This window comes from Microcaecilia unicolor, chromosome 5 (genome assembly GCF_901765095.1).
Source record: "Microcaecilia unicolor chromosome 5, aMicUni1.1, whole genome shotgun sequence".
NCBI classification, from domain to species: Eukaryota; Metazoa; Chordata; class Amphibia; order Gymnophiona; family Siphonopidae; genus Microcaecilia; species Microcaecilia unicolor.
In genome coordinates this window covers 55,052,071-55,076,059 of record NC_044035.1, presented here as the reverse complement: position 1 = coordinate 55,076,059, position 23,989 = coordinate 55,052,071, and the positions used below count along the sequence as shown (strand labels likewise).

The following is a 23,989-nucleotide window of genomic DNA, read 5'->3' as shown; positions in this document are numbered from 1 at the left end:
AGGAGGAAGCTAAGCTTCTCTTCCTTTTAAACCACTGCCCTATTTCACCTTTGTCTGATTTCTTTTGATAAATGCATGCACTTAATATTTCTTTTTCTAATCTTTCATATGTTAGCATTATTGTTAATATAATGTATTTTCTTTTACTCAGAGACTGAAATCTTACCTAGGTAGATGAACAGAAGATAAAGATCAAATTGACCCATCCAGTGTGCCTACATGAGATTTTAGAATTTAATTTAATTGGACACTTATTAGCCACAACATTAACAATATAAATCCAATCCATATAAATCAGACATAATACACTACAGGCAATATTATATCAAATAAAAGAAGCCTAACTCAAAATCCAAGAACAAATATTCCTCAGAAAAAGCAATGAATAATTGAAACAAAATGATATTCTTAATTCCTTCATGCTCCCAGTTCCTAGGCAGTATCCCCCCCCCCCCCAAAAAAAAAAAAAAAAAAATCTTATTTATTGGAATTTATTTATCGTCTTTATGAAGAGATTCATCCAAGGCTTTTACCTGACTTCTCAACCCTTTTCCCACTACTGCCTTCCAAGCAGAGTCCTTGTGTAGATTTGTGAGAATGTGTACACTAAGTTGATTGCGGGGTGGTGGTAGCACTTATGTGTTTTTTTATTTTTATTTGGAACAATCCATCTAGTGACCATACATATTACTTCTCTTGGTTTTTTTTATTTTTTGGCTGGTAGGTATTTTGGAAACCGCTCCTATTGCTATGAGCAGTTGAAGCGCTACCAAGAGGCTCTTTTAGATGCAGAGACAGCCATACTGCTCTCTGCCAACTGGCCCAAAGGCTATTTCCGCAAAGGCAGAGCTTTGCTGGGGATTAAGGTGAGAATTATTCCTGAAGTAATGTATTAAGACTTTTTCAACCTTTTAGTTCATGAGCAGCATTATGAGCCTGATGGAGTGAAGTGTGATTTAAATAAAAATGTGATGAAGTTTAGCACATTATTTCTTTTCCTGATGTTAAGCTCACATATGATGCAGTAAACTCATAGTATGCAAATACAGTGGGAGTTTTCTTTTTTAATATATATAAAATGCAAGAATTTGACTATATAGGTGCATTCAGCTACTAACTTCAACAGTTAGAGATGACTTGCACCTCAGCCATCTAATTTTAAAAAAGGAGGACCGCTATGAAACTCAAACCAAAGGAACCTTGCCTCAGGACTCTCAAGTGAGAGACCACCTCTGCTGAGACCATAGAGCCCCCAACAGCTCAGCTAACTATTCTGTACCTACTGATTAGCTGTTGAGCCCCTCACTAACCCCTCAAGCACAGCTGAGTTAACTAAGCCAAGCAAGGTAAAGTACAAGGAGACCTGTAGGATGGGTATGGGGAGATAAATAGGTTAGTGGTTGGCCAGTCCAGACTGTTGGTTTATGTTCCCCTACCAGCAAATTTAGGCCAAGAACCCGAGCTTTCCAGTGACATCACAGTATAAGGAGTGGTCCATCCTGCCAGTATTTCTCTACTTCTAGCAGATGATACAGATCAGACTGTTGCAGCAGGACTTCCTGTTTGGAGGCCTGATTACCTGGGGCATGTCTGCAGCCTGTTGTCCCATGGTTGAGTTCTTGGCCATTAGGAGCTTTCAGGGTTCTGTCTACAGATCTTTGTCCTGGTTGAGCTTTGGGGGGGGGGGGGGGGGGTTCTCCACAGGCCCATCCTTGGCCCACAGGTTTCAGCTTGGTGTGACTTTGCTGGCAGTAGTCCTACAGGACTGCCTTCAGTAGGGATGAGTAATGGCCTGTCCCTTCCTATCTCCTTGTACTGTTTGCCCCTGCAAGAGAAAAAAAGAGTGGGGTAGATTTATAGGGCTTGAACTGGTCAAAGCAATAAAGTTGTTTACAAAGAGGAAAAAGAAAAGGTGCAGAGATGCAGAAGGCAAGCAAGGGCAGCATGAAAAGGAATTTCCTGAGGCTGGCAGTTCCAGGTTATGTGGGGCACAGTGGTTGAACGTGGACCAAGACAGAGGTGATCATGTCTGGCAGCTGATGCTGCAGGGTCTGCAGGAGCTGGCATATAAGCATCTAGATAGGATTTTAGATAGTGCTAGGGAGGAGCCAGCTGTCTTGGTACATGTGGGTACCAATGACATAGGAAAATGTGGGAGAGAGGTTCTGGAAGCCAAATTTAGTCTCTTAGGTAGAAAACTCAAAACCAGAACCTCTAGGGTACCATTTTTTGAAGTGCTACCCATTGCACGTGCAGGGCCCAAGAGACAGGCAGAGCTCCGGAGTCTCAATGCATGGATTAGACGATGGTGCAGGCAGGAGGTTTTTTTAGATTTGTTAGGAACTGGGCAACATTCTGGGGAAGGGGGGGGGCCTATTCCGAAAGGATGGGGGCTCCACCTTAACCAGGGTGGGACCAGGCTGCTGGCATCGTCATTTAAAAAGGAGATAGAGCAGATTTTAAAGTAGAAACGGGGGGGGGGGGGGGGGGGGGGGGGGGGAAGGCCGATAGTCGCTCAAAAGCGCATGGTTCGGAATAAGGTATCTTTCAAAGATATCACCAAAACAGGGAAGATAGGGTATCCCGATAGTGAGGTTGCAAAAGAGACCATAGTAGATCAGGTGTCCTTAAATAAAAATAAAAATCAGACAAAAGATTGCAAATTAATACTGTCAAGTATGAGCGTGATGTAAATAGGAACAACAAACATAGTTTGAAATGTCTGTATGCAAATGCCAGAAGCCTAAGAAATAAATAAGATGGGAGCATTAGAATATATTGCACTAAATGAAAAATTAGATATAATAAGCATCTCTGAGACCTGGTGGAAGGAGGATAACCAGTCTGACGCTGTCATACCGGGGTACAAATTTTATCGTAGTGGGAAAGAGGAACCCAAACTATAGCTACGTCATGCAGGGTTCAGCGTTAGGAGTCATGGACCAAGAAAGGGATCTAGGTGTCATTGTTGATGATACATTGAAACCTTCTGCTCAATGTGCTGCTGCGGCTAGGAAAGCAAATAGAATGTTGGGTACTATTAGGAAAGGGATGGAAAACAAAAATGAGGATATTATTCTGCCATTGTATCGCTCCATGGTGCGATCGCACCTCGAGTATTGTGTGCAATTCTGGTCACTGCACCTCAAAAAAGATATAGTGGAATTAGAAAAGGTGCAGAGAAGGGCGACAAAGATGATACAGGGAATGGGACGACTTCCCTATGAGGAAAGGCTGAAGAGGCTGGGGCTCTTCAGCTTGGAGAAAGGGCGGCTGAGGGGAGATATGATAGAGGTCTATAAGATAATGAGTGGAATGGAAAGGGTCGATGTGGAGCATCTGTTTACGCTTTCCAAAAATACTAGGACAAGGGGGCATGCGATGAAGCTGCAGTGCAGTAAATTTAGAACGAATCTGAGGAAATTTTTCTTCTCTCAATGCTTAGTTAGACTGTGGAATTCGTTGCTGGAAAAAGTGGTTAAGGCGGTTGACTTAGCAGAATTTAAAAAAGGGTTGGTGGTTTCCTGGAGGAAAAGGCCATAAAATGTTATTGAATGGACGTGGAAAAAATCCACTATTTCTGGGATGAGCGGGACAAATTGTTCTTTTGGCCGCTGTCGGAGACAGGGTGCTGGGCTCGATGGACCCTTGGTCTGTCCCAGCATGGCGATGCTTATGTACTTATGTACATATGAATTGGTAGAGGGGTAGCATTGTATGTTAAGGAGGGCCTTGAATCAAATAGATTGAAAATTCTGCAGTAAACAAAACACATCTTGGAATCCCTATGGATTGAAATTCCATGTGTAATGGGGAAAAGGATAGTGATAGGAGTGTACTACCGTCCGCTTGGCCAGGATGAACAGACGGATGTAGAAATGTTATCGGAAATTAGGGAGGCTAACTAACTGATACAATTACTCTGATATTGACTGGGTAAATGTAATGGCATGCTAGGGAGGTAAAATTCCTTGATGAAATCAAGGCCTGCTTTATGGAGCAGGTGGTACAGGAGCCGACAAAAGAAGGAAAAATTCTAGACCTAGTCCTTAGTGGAGCGCATGATCTGGTGCGGGAAGTAATTGTGAGGGCCGCTTGATAACAGTGATCATAATATGATCAGATTTAATATTAGCTTTGGTGTAAGTATACACAGGAAATCAAATACATTAGCGTTTAACTTTCAAAAAGAAGACTGTGATAAAATGAGGAGAATGGTGAAAAAAACTTAGAAGAGCAGCTGCGAGGGTCAAAAATTTACATCAGGCATGGATGCTGTTCAAAAATACCATCTGGGAAACCTAGGCCAAATATATTCCATGTATTAAAAAAGGAGGTAGGAAGACCAAACAGCCTGCATGGTTAAAAAGCGAGGTGAAAGAAGCTATTAGAGCTAAAAGAAAGTTGTTCAGAAAATGGAAGAAGGAACCGACTGAAAATAAGAAACAGCATAAGAAATGTCAAGTCAAATGCAAAGTGCTGATAAGGAAGGCAAAGAGGGACTTTGGGGGGAAAAAAGATTGCGTTGGAGGCAAAAATGCATAGTAAATTTTTTTTTAGGTATATTAAAAGCAAGAAGCTGGCAAAAGAATCGGTTGAACTGCTAGATGACCGAGGGGTAAAAGGGGTAATCAGGAAAGACAAAGCCATAGCAGAGAGATTAAATGAATTCTTTGCTTCAGTCTTCACTGAGGAAGATTTGGAGAGATACCGGTGTCAGAAATGGTATTCAAAGCTGATGAGTCAGAGAAACTGAATGAAATCTCTATAAACCTAGAGGATGTAATGGGGCAATTTGACAAATTGAAGAGTAGCAAATCTCCTGCACCGGATGGTATTCATCCCAGAGTACTGATAGAATTGAAAAATGTACTTGCTGAACTATTGTTAGTAATATGTAATTTATCTATAAAATCGAGCATGGCTCCGGAAGATCTGGGGGTGGCCAATTGGAGGGGCTCCTGGAAATTATAGACCGGTGAGCCTGACGTCGGTGCTAGGCAAAAAGGTAGAGACTATTATAAAGAACAAAATTACAGAGCATATTCAAAAGCATGGATTAATGAGACAAAGCCAACATGCATTCAGTGAAGGGAAATCTTGCCTTACCAATCTTATTACATTTCTTTGAAGGGGTGAACAAACATGTGGATAAAGATGAGCTGGTTCATATTGTGTATCTGGATTTTCAAAAGGTATTTGACAAAGTACCTCATGAAAGACTCCAGAAGAAATTGGAGAGTCATGGGATAGGAGGTAGTGTCCTATTGTGGACTAAAAACTGGTTAAAGGATAAAAGAGTAAGATTAAATGGTCAGTATTCTCAATGGACAAGGGTAGATAGTAGGGTTCCCCAGGGGTCTGTGCTCGGACTGCTGCTTTTTAACATATTTATAAATGATCTAGAGATGGGAGTAACTAGTGAGGTAATTAAATTTGCTGATGATATAAAGTTATTCAAAGTTGTTAAATCACAAGAGGATTGTGAAAAATTTCAAGAGGACCTTACGAGACTGGGAGACTGGGTGTCTAAATGGCAGATGGCATTTAATATGAGCAAGTGCAAACTGAATGCATGTGGGAAAGGGGAACCCAAACTTATAGCTACATAATGCAAGGTTTCACGGTAGAAGTCACCGTCCAAGAAGGGAATCTCGTTGTCTTCGTTGATGATACGTTGAAATCCTCTACTCAGTGTGCTGCAACGGCTAAGAAAGCAAATAGAATGCTAGGTATTATTAGTAAAGGAATGGAAAACAAAAGTGAGGACATTATAATGCCTTTGTATCGCACCATGGTACGATCGCACCTCAAATACTGTGTTCAATTCTGGTCACCGCATCTCAAAAAAGATATAGTGGAATTAGAAAAAGTACAGAGAAGGGCGACGAAAATGATAAAGGAGATGGGATGACTTCCCTATGAGGAAAGGCTGAAGCGTCTATGGCTCTTAAGCTTGGAAAAAAGATGGCTGAGGGGAGATATGACAGAGGTCTATAAAATAATGTGTGGAGTAGAACGGGTAGGCGTGAATTGTTTTACTCTTTCCAAAAATAGTAGGACTAGGGGACATGCGTTGAAGCTACAAAGCAGTAAATTTAAAAACGAATCGGAGAAAATTAAAAAAAAGGTCTGGACAGCTTCCTAAAGGAAAAGTCCATAGACCATTATTAAATTGACTTGGGAAAATCCACTGCTTATTTCTGGGATAAGCAGCATAAAATGTATTGAACTTTTTCGGGATCTTGTCAGGTATTTGTGATCTGGATTGGCCACTGTTGGAAACAGGATGCTGGGCTTGATGGTCCTTTGGCCTGTTCTAGTGTGGCAATACTTATGTATTTATTAAGCAGTGTGGCTGGCTTTATCTGCCCCTTATTAGTTGTGTGTGGCCTAAGGACTGTTATGAGAGGAGTAGCCTAATGGTTAGTGCAGAGGCCTGAGAACCTGCAGAACTGGGTTAGATTCGTACTGCAGCTCCTTGTGACTCTGGGCAAGTCACTTAACCCTCCATTGCCTCCAGGTACAAAATAAGTACCGTATTTTTCAGACTATAAGACGCACCTAGGTTTTAGAGGAGGGAAATAGGAAAAAAAAATTTTCCTTTTTCCCTCCTCTAAAACCTAGGTGCTCCGGTGCGTCTTGTCCGAGTTTTGGATCGCCCTCCCCTACTTACGTGACGCGATGTTCCCTGGTGGTCTAGTGACGTCGGGGCAGGAAAGAGCCCCCTCTTTCCTGCCCAGCGCGCTGCTCTCCGTGCTCCTGACTGCTTCCTGACGGTCTCGGCGAGATTCAAAATGGCCATTTTGAATCTCGCCGAGACCGTCAGGAAGCAGTCAGGAGCACGGAGAGCAGCGCGCTGGGCAGGAAAGAGGGGGCTCTTTCCTGCTCCGACGTCACTAGACCACCAGGGAACATCGCGTCACGTAAGTAGGGGAGGGTGATCCAAAACTCGCTACCTTCGGACTATAAGACGCACCCCCCATTTTCCTCCCAAATTTTGGGGGGAAAAAGTGCGTCTTATAGTCCGAAAAATACGGTACCTGTGTATAATATGTAAACTGCTTTGATTGTAACCACAGAAAGGTGATATATCAAATCCCATCCCCTTTCCTTTCCTTAGAGGAACAGAGAAAGGGTCCTACTCCATCTACTTTGTAGTTCCAAAAAAAGGGGGAATGTTATTTCCCATTTTGGATATCAAAGGAATCGGGGTACCTCATTTTCACATGGAAACCTTGCAGTCCATGATATCATTGTCAAGGGAGTTTGATCAAGGTTGAGCATAAGAACTTCCTGTGGTTCTGTCTTCTGTGTCCTGGCCATGCATTTTCAATTCAGGGCACTGAAACAGCCCTTAGGACCTTCTCTAAGGTCATGATAGTGGTGGTAGCCTTGCTCAATAGAGAAGGTGTGTAAGGGTTCACCCTTATTTGGTTGATTGGTTGATTTGGTCCTTAGAGGAGTGTTATTCAGCCATATCCTGGAAAATTGGCTTGCTGGTAAACCTCGGCTGGGTTGTCAAATACTAAGTCATCTCACTCCTTCAGTTGTTCGCATACCTGGGCGTTCAGTTAAACAAATACGTAAGCATGGCCTTTGTAACTCCGGAGCGTGTGAGCAATCTACAGGCCAAATGGTTGGCATCTGTACTCACTGGGCCCCAGAAGCTTGGGATTATCTTCAGCTTTTGAGCATGATGGCACAACTTTAGAATTAGGTCTCTGAGTGTAGTCACCTATGCGGCCCCTTCAACATGACCTTTTTTCTTGGTGGTTGCCCTTGTCTCAGAAGATTGAGGTCCATCTTCTGCTGTTGGTATCTCTCAAGAGGCACCTGGAGTGGTGAGGATCCTTATAGAACCTGTATAAAGAGATTTCATTGGATCTGTCCAACTTGGATGATCATGACCGCAAATATCAGACTGATGAACTGGGAGGCCCACTGTGTAGTTCAGATGGTACATGGTCAGTAGTCAAAACTAGGGCTGCAGTTCGATTAAAATGTTTGTGATTAATTGTACAATTAAACATACCTTATTTATTTTCCACTGTAGCTCCATGTGACTCTGGGCAAGTCACTTAACCCTCCATTGCCCCAGGTACAAAATAAGTACCTGTATATAATACGTAAACCACTTTGATTGTAACCATAGAAAGGTGGTAAATCAGATCCTATCCCCCTTCCCTTCCCTAAAGGACTGATAATCTCCCTCCCTCCCATCCCCAGATCCAACATCTCTCCCTTTCTCTTCCTTCCATCCCTTCCTCTTCCCCCAGGTCCATTATCTTTCTTTCTTTTTCTGGGGTCCATTATCTCTCCCTTCCCTTTCTCTCTCCTATTGTCCACCACCTCTCCCTCCCTCCCTTCCACTCCCATGAGGAGCAACACAAACTTGGTGCTGAGCAGCACCCAGTGTTGTATGTATAGTAACTAAGTCAATGTAGCTAGCTACTATATTTAAGTAAAAGTTTTTTGTTATTTTTGCTTGTAAAGAAGTACAGGATAGGTGAAATTATTTCTTCAGTAAAAGTAAAAAAAAAAATGCTATTTTTACTACTTCTATGCAGTTACGTATGATGTTAGCAGTTAAAAGTAAAAGCAGGAGCAAGATATAAATGACGATTCCACAGTAAACCAAATGAAACAGCAAAACAGGGAACAGGATTTTACTATTGCAAATCTTGTTACTTAAACAGTGGATCACTTCATTTTAAATTTTGCTCTACAGTGAATATAACCAATAAGAGCAGTGGAGTTGCCTGTGTGTTTAATTGGTTACTGGTCTCCAGCCAAACAGAACAGTGATGAGTTGGGTCACTTTAAAGTGGAGATGAAGCTGAAGCTTTTAGCAATTCTTAGTGAACAGACACTTGTCTCTAAAACAGACTGCTGGTCATCCCATGGAAAATTTTATATTGGGGTGACTGTCCATTGGATTTATAGAATCATTAGAGAGGACATTCCCACACATTTTGACATTCTTGCATCAGTTCTCAAAGATATTCAAACAGAGTTTGCCATAAGATGAAAAATTTTAAAAGAACAACAATAGATAATGATTCCAACTTTGTGAAAGCCTTCTTTGTAATTGGACAGCATGGCAATGATAACGAAGATGAAGGTGAAGATGCAAATGATGAATTATACAGCACTACTTCTAATGCAAATGATAATGACAATTATGATGATAAAGAATTCTTTGCTATGCGGAAGTCAAGTGTTTCAGAGATTCTGCAGACCCAGTAAGAAGACATTGGTAATATGCAACCTGGCTTGATTTGAAGGAATTTTTTATCAGACTGAATAATCCACTTTCTGCTAGTCCGGTTGTTGAAAGCCTTTTCAACTGTTCTGGATTAATGACTCACAAGCCAAAGCAAAGTTGTAGGGCAATAAAGTTGTTGGGCTAAAATTGTTAACAATAGTTCCATTCATTGTAGTTGCTGTACTTTTACGTTTTTTTTTTTGTTTTTTTTTTAATTATCTTTATTAGCATCAGTGCAGTACAACCATGTGGAACCGGTGCCGTATCGCTGCTGGTTGAACAAAATATTAGAATTGGCACAGCATGAGAATTTATTATATAAACACTCACCACTCACAGATAAGAGGCAATACGCACAATTGTGGCAGAAACTTGAAGAATTGATATTACACAATGCTTCAGGGGGGGACTAATTTCACTTGCAGACGGGTAGGGAGGGAGGAAGGGAAGGGGGGGGTTTGGAGGGGTGGACAGGGGAGAAGGGACATATTTGGATGCTACTTTTACGTTTTACTCAAAAAGTATTATATTATGCAGTAACGCTTTTTTTTCTTTTTACTTTCACTTAAAATACATTTTTAATGTGTTCTTCACTGTATTTTTACTTTTATTTAAGTATTAAAATATACATTTATTTTTGCTCTTAAGTACTTTGACCTAGTATTTTGAACAATACTGGCAGCTCTTTTCGTGGCTGCTGTAGCTCACTGCCTTGGCCATAGCTTCCACCAGGGACCCTTCCAGTTCTGCTCACTGGTCTGCCGCTCACTGCTATCTCTTCCCCCCCCCCCCCCCCACCGATTTACCATAAAGGTGATCTTCTGTAGGTCCCAGGCAAGGGCAGCGTTACACAAGTTTGCTCCAAAGCTTTCCCTCTGAGCCATCCCACCCATGCAAAAACAGGTAGTAATGTCAGAAGAGGTACGATGGGCTAGAGAGAAAGCTTTGGAGCAAACTTGTGTAACAGGTCACAGGTAGCATATGTGCAATGCTGCCGCTGCTAGGGACTGATAGAACATAGTAACATAGTAGATGCATGAGAAAGACCTGTACGGTCCATCCAGTCTGCCCACCAGATAAACTCATATGTGCTACTTTATGTGTATACCTGACCTTGATTTGTATATGCCATTTTCAGGGCACAGACCGTAGAAGTCTGCCCAGCACTAGCCCCGCCTCCCACCACTGGCTCTGCCTTCATCTCCACCACCTCCCACGGGGGGGGGGGGGGGGGGGGAGGCATTCCAAGCATCCACCACTCTCTCCGTGAAAAAATAGTTCCTTCCCATCTACGGAAAAGGTTCGTTTGCGGATTAATACCTTTCAAATATTTGAACGTCTGTATCATATCACCCCTGTTTCTTCTTTCCTCCAGGGTATACATGTTCAGGTCAGCAAGTCTCTCCTCATACGTCTTCTAATGCAAATCCCATACCATTTTTGTAGCTTTTCTTTGCACCGCTTCAATTCTTTTTACATCCTTAGCAAGATATGGCCTCCAAAACTGAACTCAATACTCCAGGTGGGGCCTCACCAACGACTTATACAGGGGCATCAGCACCTCCTTTCTTCTGCTGAACACACCTCTCTCTATACAACCTAGCAACCTTTTTTTTTTTTGTTATATTTGTACCCCGCACTTTCCCATTCATGGCAGGCTTAGTGCGGCTTACATATTATATACAGGTACTTATTTGTACCTGGGGCAATGGAGGGTTAAGTGACTTGCCCAGATCACAAGGAGCTGCCTGTGCCTGAAGTGGAAATGGAACTCAGTTCCTCAGTTCCCCAGGACCAGAGTCCACCACCCTAACCACTAGGCCACTCCTCATTCTAGCTATGGCCACCGCCTTGTCACACTGTTTCGTCGCTCTCAGATACTATCACCCCAAGATCCCTCTCCCCGTCTGTACATATCAGACTCTCACCGCCTAACACATAGTCTCCCGTGGATTTCTACTCCCTAAGTGCATCACTTTGCATTTCTTGAGGGGATTATGTTAAAAGATGCTGGATCACGCCAAGGACTGGGGTTGGGGAAGAGAGCAGAAAAGATGTTTGGAGGAGACTGGAGATGCTGCAACTCAATTCATTAAAAAAAAAAAAATCTTGATTAATAAATAATGTATTAATTGCAGCATTAACTGTAAAGATTAACTTGCAGCCCTGGTCAGAAAAGGTGATGTCTTGGCTCCTCATTCTTTCCCCTGGTGAAAGGAAGAGCAGTTTGAGTGATGTCGCTGTAGTTGCATACATCAACAAGTAAGGGAGCATCAAGAGCATGGCTGTGGTGTAGGAGATCAACTGGCTATGTGCTGAATGAAGTGTTCTCAGCAGCCCATATAGCAGGGGTAGACAATATCTAGGTAGACTTCCTTAGAATATAGTAGATATGAGTGTGTGGGTGCTATGTGCTTCAGTCTTCCAGTTGGAGGTGAGTAAGTGGGGAATCCTATTCTTCGATCTGATAGTGACTCATCTGTGCCCTAAAGCTCCTCAGTTCTTCAGTCACAGGAAAGAAGGCAGCTCAGCAAAGAGTGGCCCTCTGTTGCAACAGTGGCCAGAGGGGGGGGTCTTCTGTATGTCTTTTCCCAGTTGTCCCTAATCAGTCAGTTACTTGGGGGAATTGTCGAGAATCTTGGGTAATTCTGTTGGCCCCAGACTGACCCCACAGGCCATGGTACACAGACCTTATTTGTCTGTTAGATTGCTTCCTGCTGCAATTTATGAGGGGGCTAATTAATATGGAAGATCCGGACCCTTTTTGGCTTACAGCTTGGCCCTTGAGAGGGTTTGCTTGAAGTGCTAGAGGTATTTCTCTTTGGTCATTGCTAAGCAGCTCAGAATTTGAAGGAGTTCTATTGTATGTGTGGGCCTGGTGTGTGTTTTGAGCTATGGTGTGAAGAGCAAGGTTTGTCTGCCTGGTGGGGAAATGTCCCTTCCATCTTGGCCTAAACTACAAGATGGGCTTGGCCCTCAGCTCTCTCAAGTACCAGATGGCAGCCCAGTCTTGTTTTAGAAGTGAGGCGAGAGGTATCTCCCTGACGGCACACACTGATCTCTCGATTTCTACAGTGAGTTCAGGATATCTGTTTCCCTGTGTGTCCATAGTAGGATTTTAATCCAGAACTAAGTGCATTAGTGGAGTCTTCTCTTTAACTGTTGTGACATGATCATTGAAAAACCTAACCTTGAAAATAGTGTTTTTGGTTGTTATATGCTTAGCTTGGCGAATATTGAAATCACAGGGATCCATATTTGTTCACTGTGGGCTTGGCATCTTTTCACTCAGTTCATCTTTCTTGCCTAAAGTGGTTTCACCCTTCTGTCTCATTCAGTCCATCTCTCTGCTTGCCTTTTTTCTAGGACAGAGAAGGTTGGGTCAGTGAAGACTCTGTGTAAGCTGGATATTGCAGGGTTCTCCTTTGCTAATTGGAGGTTAGAAATTTTATTCAGATCAGGCTATTTGTGTTGTTTAGTGGACTGTGCAAGGGTGAGGCAGCTTCAAAATCATCTACAGAGATCTCAGGACCAGGAGGGAGCCTTGTCTTTTCCCAGCATAATGGATAACCCTAGCAATCTGGACTGGTCTAGCAGGTTAATAAGGAAGGTAAAAATTGTTCCCACCTGCTAAATTCCTTTCCCTTATTTTTGCTGCAACAATCCAGGTCCCACCCAGGAGGACTGTAAGTTTCAGGGGCTGTCCCAGTGTTTGCCTTGTGTATGGTCTCTCGCTATACACATTTTAGTTCCCTTTTGCAGAGGGTTTCCTTTGGGGGCTCTTGTGTGTGAGTATAATTTTTAGACCAGCTTTGGCAGCATACTGGAAAGTTCCAGGCTGCACCACGTCTTATATTGGTGATGTTACCTGAAAGCTCAGGTTCTCTATCGCCATCTGCTGGCAGGAGTGCATAAACCTAGCAGTCTGGATTGTTCTTATAGGAATCAAGGAAAGGAAATTAGCAGGTAAGAACAAATTTCAATTTAAGTACTATAAAAGTAAATGGAAGCTAGAACTGTAGTTCATTCTCTGGGGCTTTAGTTTAAAAAAACAGTCAGTGATAAGTGAAGTAAACAAGTAATTTTAGTGCATTTCCCTGCGTCATAAGTAATTCCATATGTAGGTCATTTTCATCTATTAGCATGGAAAGTGCACTAAATTAAAGCACTTTTTTACCATATGGTTTTTGTGCACTAAAATCCTTCCTGCATCAGAGGTGAGTTTAGTGCATAAAATGTGTTAAATTGGTAGTAGTAAAGTACACTAACCTTAGCACTGCTTGCTACATTCATCTTTATGTGAGCAGTCTGTATTTGATGCTGGAGCTGTTTGGGGATAGATATCTATAGACACTATCCATTTATTGCTGAGTTTTCTGAAACCCGGAATCTTATTGCACTTGCTTGGATTATACTGGTGATCTGCAGGATTGGTCATTGTCTTTTTTTTTTTTTTTTTCTTTCCCTTGGTATAGAAATACATAGAAGCTGAGGCAGCCTTTGAAATGGTTCTGCACTTAGACACGCACTGCCAAGAGGCTTTGAAGGAAATCTTGGCCTGCCGAGTGTGTCGGCTGATGGTAGGTTGCCAAGGCTTTCTCTCTTTTAGGATTAGTTCTTAATGTGTTTGAAATGTTCCAGAACTTTCCTTATTAATTCCTGGGTTAGGTCTTTGAAATGGCCTTTCTCAGAGGACAAGCAGGCCTATTTATTCTCAAGCATTGGTAATATGATGTCGTGTTGCATGGTCTGGAGCTTATGACAAGCTTTTAAGAGCTTTGTGGAATGTGAGAAACGCTCTGCTGCTCATAGGAGTACCTTCCCGCCTTTCGTGAGAGCACGGTTACCGCAGTTCTTTTTCTACGTGGGTGAAGAGTGGTTGATTTATTTTTTTTTGTACTGCTCTTCATAACTTGGTCCAAAGAGCTTTTTTGAGTGCCTTTCGGTGTGTTTTTTTTTTATGCTGCCCTTTTTCTGTTTTCCCTGTTTGGGTGACTCCTTTTCCTTCCCTTTTTTTTTTTTTTTGTTACATTTGTACCCCACGCTTTCCCACTCATGGCAGGCTCAATGCGGTTTACAGGTATTTATTTGTACCTGGGGCAATGGAGGGTTAATTGACTTGCCCAGAGTCACAAGGAGCTGCCTGTGCCTGAAGTGGGAATCAAACTCAGTTCCTCAGTTCCCCAGGACCAGAGTCCACCACCCTAACCACTAGACTTTTTTTTTCCCGCTTCTGTTTTATTTTTTTTCCACGTCACTGGACCATTTTTAGGCCTTGATTTCGGCTTTGCTTTCTCTTTCTTTTTCTCTTTTTTACCCCTTTTTGTGGCACCATTGAGTTGCTTGATTTGGCTGTGGAGGTTTTTCCTTCCATTTCCATTCAAGTTTCCAGTGGCTTTAAGCACTGTACCCGGTGCAGTCAGACCATCTCTGTCAAGGACATCCATTCTTGGTGTCTTGGACCTGACCATAGTTCTTCTAGCTGTGTCCTCTGTATGACGAAAAAGACCCAGTTGCTCAGAGATGCTCAGCGGAAGCTGATTTTTGGAGCCAAGTCCGAAGCATCGACATCGGGTCTTGCATTGCCTTTGGGAGCATCAATACATATAGCTGCTAGACCTGTGGACATTGGGAGCAGTTGTGCATCGAATGGGTCTCCACCTGCCTCGATGTCGACTGCTGTGCAGGGTCTCCGGGACCGGCCTGCGTCGGACTCAACCCTAAGGCGACGTGAGGATTCAACGTCATTCTTGTCGGCACCAAGGAACCTCAGTGATCGGCTTCGGACAAAGGCCAAGGAACATTGGCATCAATCCCCCTTGACACATGGTGCCAGGAGCTCCGGTGCATCGGGGATTTGGCACTCGAGAAGCGTCTATACTGGGAGGAAAACTCCCCCTCCATACAAGAGGTGCTGGTGTGGAGGTCTTCAAGCAGCGAGGACGAGCCTCTAGTCTTGACTGTGTAGACAGTCTCTGAGCCAGCGCCACAGCCTTTTCTGGTGTCAGCCCCAAATGAACGCATCCCCAGGCCTTGCTCCCTGAACTGCTGGCTGGCTTCCTGCAAGAGTGCGTCTGCATCGGGGGTGCTTGCGCCTACTATGCCTCTAGTTGTGGCCCCGCTTGGCCCTCAGCCTGCAGTGCAGCCTCCAACTCTGGTGTCACGTGTGATCCCGATGTTGACTGCCACCCAAGCCGGTACCCTTCTCAATGTCAGTGTAGGAAGCTTTGCTAGAGTGGAGGCGAGAACAGAGACTCCTCAGTGCCCCTCTCGAGGACATGGTTCCTCTAAGTCAAGGTGGGTTCAGTCTCAGCCCTCTCATGAGAAGGTTTTGACTGTGAGTCTGAGGAGGATCCACGGTACGGAGGATGAGTCCTATGGCATCTCCTCTGACCCCCACCCCCACCCTTCCACAGGAAAAGAGAAAGTCTCCTTTTGAAAGCCAAGCCTTTCCTTTCCCTCTTTTGTCAAAGAAATGGTGTCTGCTATTACGTTTCCTTTGGAAGTAGAAGACGAGCCCATGGCTAAGATGCTCGAGGTCCTGGACTACGAGTATCCTGCTAGAGAGGCTGTGAGTGTACCACTGAATGAGATCTTGTAGGACCTTCTCATGCAGAACTGGGAACCCCCTCTGTCTGTCCTAGTACTGCCCAGGAAGATGGATGCCATATATCGGATTCACAGTACACAGGAGTTTGATAAGCCTCAGTTGCCTCATCATTCCCTTGTGGTTGAATCCACCGTCAAAAGGGCCAAGAGTTCTAGGGACTAAGTTTTGGTGCCCTAGGCAGAGAAGCTAGAAACTTGGACTCTTTTGAGAGGAAGATGTTTCAGGCCTCTATGCTCGATACAATCATACCAGCTCATCACAAGCATTTGCTTGCGGGACTCGGTGTGCAAATTGCTAGATTTGGCTGACACTCTTTCACCAGAGCAGTCCGAGTCACTTCGCAATTTGGCCACACAGCAGAAGGTGTGTCATAAGGTTTTGTCCAGACGCACCTATGACACTTGATGTGGCATCCAGGATCTCTGCCAAAGTATAGCGATGTGCAGACTCTCATGGCTGCGTGTCTGACTTGGAACCAGCGGTTCAGCAGAGGTTGGTTCATGCCCTATGCCAGGGGATAACCTTTTTGGAGAGGTTGAAGAGGTTACTGACCAGATCAAGAAATACACTGATACCATCTCTTCTGGCAAGTCAAGAAGGGTGCCTACTACTTGCATAGGTGTAGGTTTGCTGCTGCTTCTTCTCATCCACCTTCTCAGGCTCAGCCCCAGCATGCTCGTTCTTGTCAATAGTATGTTCCTAAGGCTCCTGCTGCTCCCCAGTTAAAGCAAGGGGTGAGCTTTTGACTGCTCTAGCAGAGCATAACTGCTGTCCAATTGCCCATGCCAGATGACTTGCCCGTTGGGGGGGAGGCTGAAGAACCGGTGGGTTCTTCAAATAGTCCATCTCTGATACGCTGTCAGTTGGCGTCAGAAACCTCCAAATTGTGAACTGAGAGCTCTCAGCATGAGCAGGTTCTTGCAGAGGAACACTCGACCCTTCTAAAGGCCCATGTGGTCAAGCCCATTCCATCAGGGAAGGAGGGGTGAGGATTCTATTCCAGGTACTACTTGTGCAAAAGAGGACAGGAGGGATGCGTCCCATCCTAGACTTAAGGGCCTTGAATAAATCCCTGGTCAAAGAAAAGTTCAGGATGGTTTCCCAGGGCACCCTTCCACCCATGATTCAGGAAAACGATTTGCTATGTTCTCTGACTTGAAGGATACATAGATGCATACCGATACTTCCAGTCCACCAGAAGTATCTATGATTTCGGCTGGGAACACAGCACTTCCAGTACTTTGTGTTGTCACGTCAGCTCCCAGAATATTTACCAAAAGTCTAGTGGATTCGGCACCCGAGAAGCGTCTGCGCTGGGAGGACTGGGAGTCCATGTGTTCCCTTATCTCGACGATAGGCTGGTGAAGAGCATGTTGGAGGGCAGTGCTCAGGAGTCCATACTGCAGACTATTCGGGTGCTCGAGCTACTAGGGTTAATTTTAAACTACCCTAAGTCCCATCTACACCCTGCCCAGCAATTGGAGTTCATTGGAGCCCAGCTCGATATGCAGACAGTTTGAGCTTTCCTCCTGGGGCCGAGAGTGGACACTCTAGTCGCGCTGGCTTCTTGGGTTTGAGCCTCTCACAGGACATGGCTTGGCAGATGGTGTGTTGGTTGGGACACAAGGTTTCCACAGTTTGTGATGCCCATGACATGTCTTCACATGAGAACTGCCCAGTGGACCCTAGCTTCTCAGTGGTGCCAAGCCACAAGGAACCTGGAAGATGTCATCCGAAGGTTCCAGGAGCTTGCTCACTCGATGTTGCGGTGGACATTCGATCCAATTTGACTCTTTGCAGCTGAGGAATTTGGAATGGAAGGCCCAAAGTGCTGATGACTGATGCAGCTCGCCTTGGTTGGGGAGCCCATGTAGACTGTCTTCACACTTAAGGTGCTTGGTCTGCCCAGGAAACAGATCTTCAGATCAATCTCCTGGAGCTTCCGGCTATATGGAATGCTCTAAAGACGTTTAGAGATCAGCTGCATCATCAAATTATACTCATTCAAATGGACAATCAGGTTGCAATGTATTATACCAACAAGCAGGGGGACACCAAATCACACCCTCTGTTTCAGGAGCCATTCGAATGTGGCATTGGGCTCTCCGGCATGGTATGCTGCTTTTGTGCCACTTATATGGCGGGCAAAAACAACAGCCTGGCCAACAGATTGAGCAGGGTCATGCAACCGCTTAAGTGGTCTCTCAACATGGGCATTGCCTGTGAGATCTTCCAAGCGTGGGGCACCCCCTCTGGATCTCACTTCAATCACAAGGTCCCTCAGTTCTGTTCCAAGCTTCAGGACCATGACAGACTAGCATTGGATGCCTTCCTCCTTCATTGGGGGACAAGTCTTCTGTATGGATATCCTCCTATACCTCTTGTGGGGAAGACTTCGTTGAATATCAAGCAAGACCGTGGGACCATGATACTGATTGCTGCTTACTGGCCTCGACAGATTTGGTTTCCTCTTCTTCTGGAGTTATCTTCTGAAGAACCGTGGAGATGAATGTTTTCTGACCCACTTCACGCAGTACATGTGGTCTCTTCTTCATCCCAATTTCCAATCTCTGGATTTTCTGAGCCTAGAAGTTGCTTCCTTGGGTCTGCCAGAGGGCATCTCCAGGTTCTTGCTGGCTTCCAGTGGAGGACGTTTGCCGTCTGGTGTGAGGGCAAGGCCCTAGATCTCATGTCCTACATACATCCTGCTTGAATACCAACTCCGTAAGGGTTCACCTCTGTGCAATTAGTGCTTATCAATGTATAGAGGGTAAGCCCATCTCTGGACATCCTGTAGTTTGCTTCATGAGAGGTTTGCTGTTGACAGAGCCCCCTGTCAAGCGTCCACCTGTATCATGGGACCTTAACGTCATTCTCACCCAGCTGATGAAAGCTCCTTTCAAGCCACTGAATTCCTGTCATCTGAAGTACTTGACCTGAAAGGTCATTTTCTTGTTGGCTGTCACTTCAGCTTGCAGAGTCAGTGAGCTTTAGACCTTCGTATTGGATGCACCTTACACTGTTTCATCACATCAGAGTAGTCCTCCGCACACACCCTAAGTTCCTGCCTAAGGTGGTGTCAGAGTTCCATCTGAACCAGTCGATTCGCTTGACAACATTCTTTCTCCGATCTCATACCCATCTTGGTGAGAGCACCTTGCACACCTTGAACTGCAAGCAACATTGGCCTATTTGCATGGAGCGGACTAAGCCCACTCTTTATTTCTTTCAATCCCAACAGGATGGGGGGTCACCATTGGGTAATGCATAATCTGTAATTGGCTGGCAGATTGCACTTCTTTCATTTATGCTTAGGCTGGGCTGACCCTGGAGTGTCATGTCAAGGCTTAAAAGGTCAGAGCCATGGCTGTGACGGTAGCCCACTTGCGATCAGCCTCCATTGAAGAAATTTGCAAAGCTGCAACATGGTCTTCAGTCCACACATTCACATCTCACTACTGCCTTGAGCAGGATACCCAAGTCGATAGTCGGTTTGGACAGACAGTACTGCAGAATCTGTTTGAGCCTGCTAGCTAGGGATTCCCCATATATGAGAATAAATAGGCTTGATTGTCCCCGAAGAAAGCAAAGATACTTACCTGTAGCAGGTATTCTCTAAGGACAGCAGGCCGTATATTTTCACAACCCTCCCACTTCCCCCTGAAGTTGTCTCCTTTTTTTTGTTTTATGTTTATGCTGTAGTAGTGTACTACGGTAACCGTGCTCTCGTGGCGGGCAGGAAGGCACGCGTGCATGCAGAATGGACCACGTCTCGTGCTCCACAAAGCTCTTAATAGCTTGTCATAAGCTCCAGACTGGACAGTGCGGGATCACCTTGCGTTACCCATACGTGAGACTATAAGGCCTGCTGTCTTCGGAGAATACCTGCTACAGGTAAGTATCTTCGCTTTTAAAACTGTAGGTTTTCTTAGAGGCTTACAGTCTATTTCTCAGCTGTGCAACCAGAGACACTAATGTGCAGTCTTTGTAGCAGCTCACAGACATGTCTGATTGTTGGAAGGATGGAAGCTGGTTTGTGAAATCTCTTTGCATTTTACAGTATATATTTGTTCCAGCTATATTCAGGCACATTTGTCACAAGTTGTCATTGGTATGTTCCTCTGTCCATATGCATTTGGGAGCAGCAGGATTGGTGTGGCCTGTGCATGTGTGGTGTTCAATTAAAAAAAAAAAAAAACAACAACCTGTAGGTATCAACTACTACTACTTATCCTATATAATAAAACGCACCTCCAACATTCTGAAGCTGACTACATGGCTGAGGCATTCCTGCTCTCTGTATCCATCTCCTGAATTGACATCACGTACTTCCGGGTTCGTCACAAGCAGAAGTGACCAGCCGCACGAGGTTTCTCGGCTTCAGAATGTTGGAGGTGCATTCTATTAAATAGGATTGGTCAGTTGCTTGAAGCACAGCCAGAGCTCAGCGTCCTGCACAGTAACGCTCAGACACCAGAGAGAGAGGGGGGGGGGCCTGACACCAGAGGGAGGGAGGGGGGCCTGACAGCAGAGGGGAGGGGGGAGGTATCTCTGGTCACACACACACACTCTGTCTCACACAGTCAATGTCTTTCTGTCACACACTCTCACACTGTATCACATTCACTCTCTGTCACACAGTCACTCACACACTCTCTTGGTCTCATACACTCAGTCTCACAGAGAGTCTGTGTTTCACTCTCTCTCTCTCTCTCTCTCACAAACACTGTGTGAAATACACTCTCTCTCTCACACTGTGTCTCTCATACGCACTTGCACACACTCTCATTCTCACAGACACACTTGCACCCAGACTCACTCTCTCTCTCTCACACACACACTCGCACATTCATTCTCTCTCACACACACAGTCACTCTCACGTACACTCTCTCAAACATACACACTCCGAGGAAAACCTTGCTTCGCCCGTTTCATTTGTGTCAGAAACGGGCCTTTTTTACTAGTCATTTCTAAAGCACTACTAAACGTACGCAGCGCTGTACACTTGAACATGAAGAGACAGTCCCTGCTCGACAGAGCTTACAATCTAATTAGGACAGACAAACAGGACAAATAAGAGATAAGGGAATATTAAAGTGACGATGGTAAAATAAGGGTTCTGAAAAAGTGAATAAGGGTTAGGAGTTAAAAGCAGCATCAAAAAGGTGGGCTTTTAGCTTAGATTTGAAGACGACCAGAGATATAGCTTGACGTACCGGCTCAGGAAGTCTATTCCTGGCCTATGGTGCAGCAAGATAAAAGGAACTGAGTCTGGAGTTAGCAGTGGAGGAGAAGGGTGCAGATAAGAGATTTACCCAGTGAACGGAGTTCCCAGGGAGGAATGTAGGAAGAGATGAGTGGAGAGGTACTGAGGAGCTGCAGAGTGAATGCACTTATAGGTCAATAAGAGGAGTTTGAACTATATGCGGAAACGGATAGGAAGCCAGTGAAGTGACTTGAGGAGAGGGCTAATATGAGCATAACAACACTGGTGGAATATTAGTCGTGCATCAGAATTTTGAACAGATTGAAGAGGAGAGAGATGGCTAAGTGAGAGATCTGTGAGAAGCAAGTTGCAATAGTCTAAGCGAGAGGTGATAAGAGCGTGGATGAGGGTTCTGGTAGTGTGCTCAGAAAGGAAAGGGCAAATTTTAGTGATATTATAGAGAAAAATGACAGGTTTTAGCAGTCTGCTGAATATGTGCAGAGAAGGAGAGGGAAGAGTCGAAGATGACCCCAAGGTTATGAGCTGATGAGACAGGAAGGATGAAAGTGTTATCCACAGAAATAGAGAATGGGGGAGGAGGAGCGGTTGTGTGGCAGATAGAGAGCTCAGGGTTGGGAATGGAACAGCATGGTTTTAGATCAGTAAGGGAAGAAAGTGGAAGCCTAGGCCCTCTTTGGTGAAGAAGCGGAGGAAACTGTTACAGGTTGTGTTACAAGGAGGGAGAAGGGAAAAGAGTAGGACTGGTTGCAATAAGGGAGTGGAGTAGGAGTGACAGAGGGTAAAGTATCAGGAAGAGACTGGGAAATGAGAGCCAAAGATAATTGCAAATGGGCAATATGACAGGGAAAGTGTGCTCCCCCCCCCCCCCCCCCCCCCCGCCTCATCAGACTATCTGACCACTCACACCTGCATCTTATCCACTCAACTTACAGACACTGACCACAGCAACTCAGGCACATACTGTACCCCAGAGCCCTTACACAGACCTCATGATCTGACCTCCCAGGGGCTGTCAAGGCCTGGAACTGCCTACCCCTGGACTAGGGGGTCCAGAGGGCAGGAGTGATGCCCATTCTAACTGAAAATGCCACGCTGGCAGAGAGAAATTGAGCAAGTTCCAGCTCAGAATGTTCTGGAAATGTCATCTTGCAAGAGCTCACTGCTATTCTTCTCTTTATAGGAACTGGGTTTCACACAGACACAAAGTATAAGTCTCTTAGAAGAATTTAAAACTGTCCCTGCTGTCTTAGAAGCTCCAATCTCTGCTAAAGGTGAGTGGCTATCTTGCAGCCCCCAAATATGCAGGAAAGCATTGCCATTTTTCAGAGGGTGCATGTAAAGAGGCATGAGTGGAAACTGAACAGCTCTTATTCCTTCAGAAGTGTTTGCCCTTCCAAGAAAGTAATATGAGAGCCTCTGATTAACTGTAGTCTGTATCCTCAGAACTGTAAGTGGTGAAATCTAACTAAGCAAAGGATTCCTTCCCTACTAAAGTAGGATCTAAAGATTAACATATAAAGTGTGAGTCAGTAATTCACTTGGAATGGGGCTCTTCTGTATGCCAAACGCTGCAGCAAGTAAGACAAATATATACATTTTATGATAGACTTTAAAGGGCTTTATGCGGGCATGAGAGGCTCCTACCTGCTTAAACCTCTGATAAGCTGTTCGTGCCTGGATATAATATTCAGTGGCACTTAAGTGCACACTTGCACTTAATACCCCTTCTGACTGCCTTGGCACTGTGCAATTAGTGTCAGGAGGGAGCTGGCAGTTACGTGGGCACTGGCAATATTCAATGCTTGTGCCTGCATACAGTAGCAAATTGGTGGGCCAATGTTCAGAACCTAACACTGGCTCTAGAGCCAATTAATGCTGAACCAGTGCCGTCGTTAATCTGCGCAGAATGTTCAGAGGGCTCTTGTGCAGGAAACAACATGCACCAAAGATTAGCACAAATAGTATTTAAATGTAGTCAAAGGGATGTTGATGAGGCCAATGCTCAGTGAACAGTGCACAAAAAAAAAAAAAAGCTTCCCTTATCACTGGAAACCTAACTCCAGCTTGGAACTGGCGTTTGAAGAGAGGATTTCCCATGATTGTTTTTCCTTAAATTCTGACGGTTTTGATTGAATTTGGAAGCACAACGAAGCTCCTGCAAGCTTCTAAGCACTGGGAGTTAAACACAAGTCCAAGTAAAGCTGAAAATGAAAGCACACGTTGGCACCTGTTTTCTGCACTTAAAAAAAAATTGAAAGGCATATATTTAAAGGCACAGGGGAATGGCGCCAATGTATGCTTCACTTCCAAGTTTGCCAGAGGATATGCACAAGAGCTGTGCTAACCTCCCTTTTTTTTCCAATCCAGCCTTACTTTCTGCCTCAGATTTTGCATCCTACTTTCTTTTCTACCTGTCTCCTCTCACCCCCTCCCCCCACTCCAAATCTACATGTTTACTTTCTCACTCTTAGATTCAGTTCATTATGCCGTCCCTGATTTCTTTCGATGAAGCATTACATGCATCAGAGACCACATGTTTTCTGGGTCCGATTTCCCTCTGCATGGATAGAGCTCCACTCCCATGACTGGCTTCTCTTGCCATAGCCATGGTCTTGTCATTGGGTGAGGTACCCCCAGATTGGAAGTCTGCTGCAGTCAAGCCAATTTTGAAGAAGACCACAATTGATCCTAATCTCTCTAACTATAGACCAGTTTCAAATCTGCCTATTCTCTCCAAACTGACTGAGAGATTGGTCCTTCAGCAACTGTCCCAATATATTGAAGCTACACACATTCTCCATCCTTTCCAGGCAGGCTTTTGAGCTGACTATTCTGCTGAAACTCTTATTGCTTCTCTTCAGTAATATGCATTTTGCACTGGAT

General features: G+C 44.6%; 1 protein-coding gene across 1 annotated transcript in view; it reads left to right on the top strand.

Moving 5' to 3' along the window:
• The window catches only part of LOC115471068 (stress-induced-phosphoprotein 1-like), a 54,931-nt gene that overhangs the window by 13,441 nt on the left and 17,501 nt on the right, over nucleotides 1–23,989 (top strand). Inside the window, exons 5-7 of the mRNA XM_030204737.1 lie at nucleotides 725–866; nucleotides 13,744–13,848; nucleotides 22,287–22,377. Coding sequence (XP_030060597.1) covers nucleotides 725–866; nucleotides 13,744–13,848; nucleotides 22,287–22,377 — 338 coding nt within the window. The remainder of the gene's footprint in view (nucleotides 1–724; nucleotides 867–13,743; nucleotides 13,849–22,286; nucleotides 22,378–23,989) is intronic.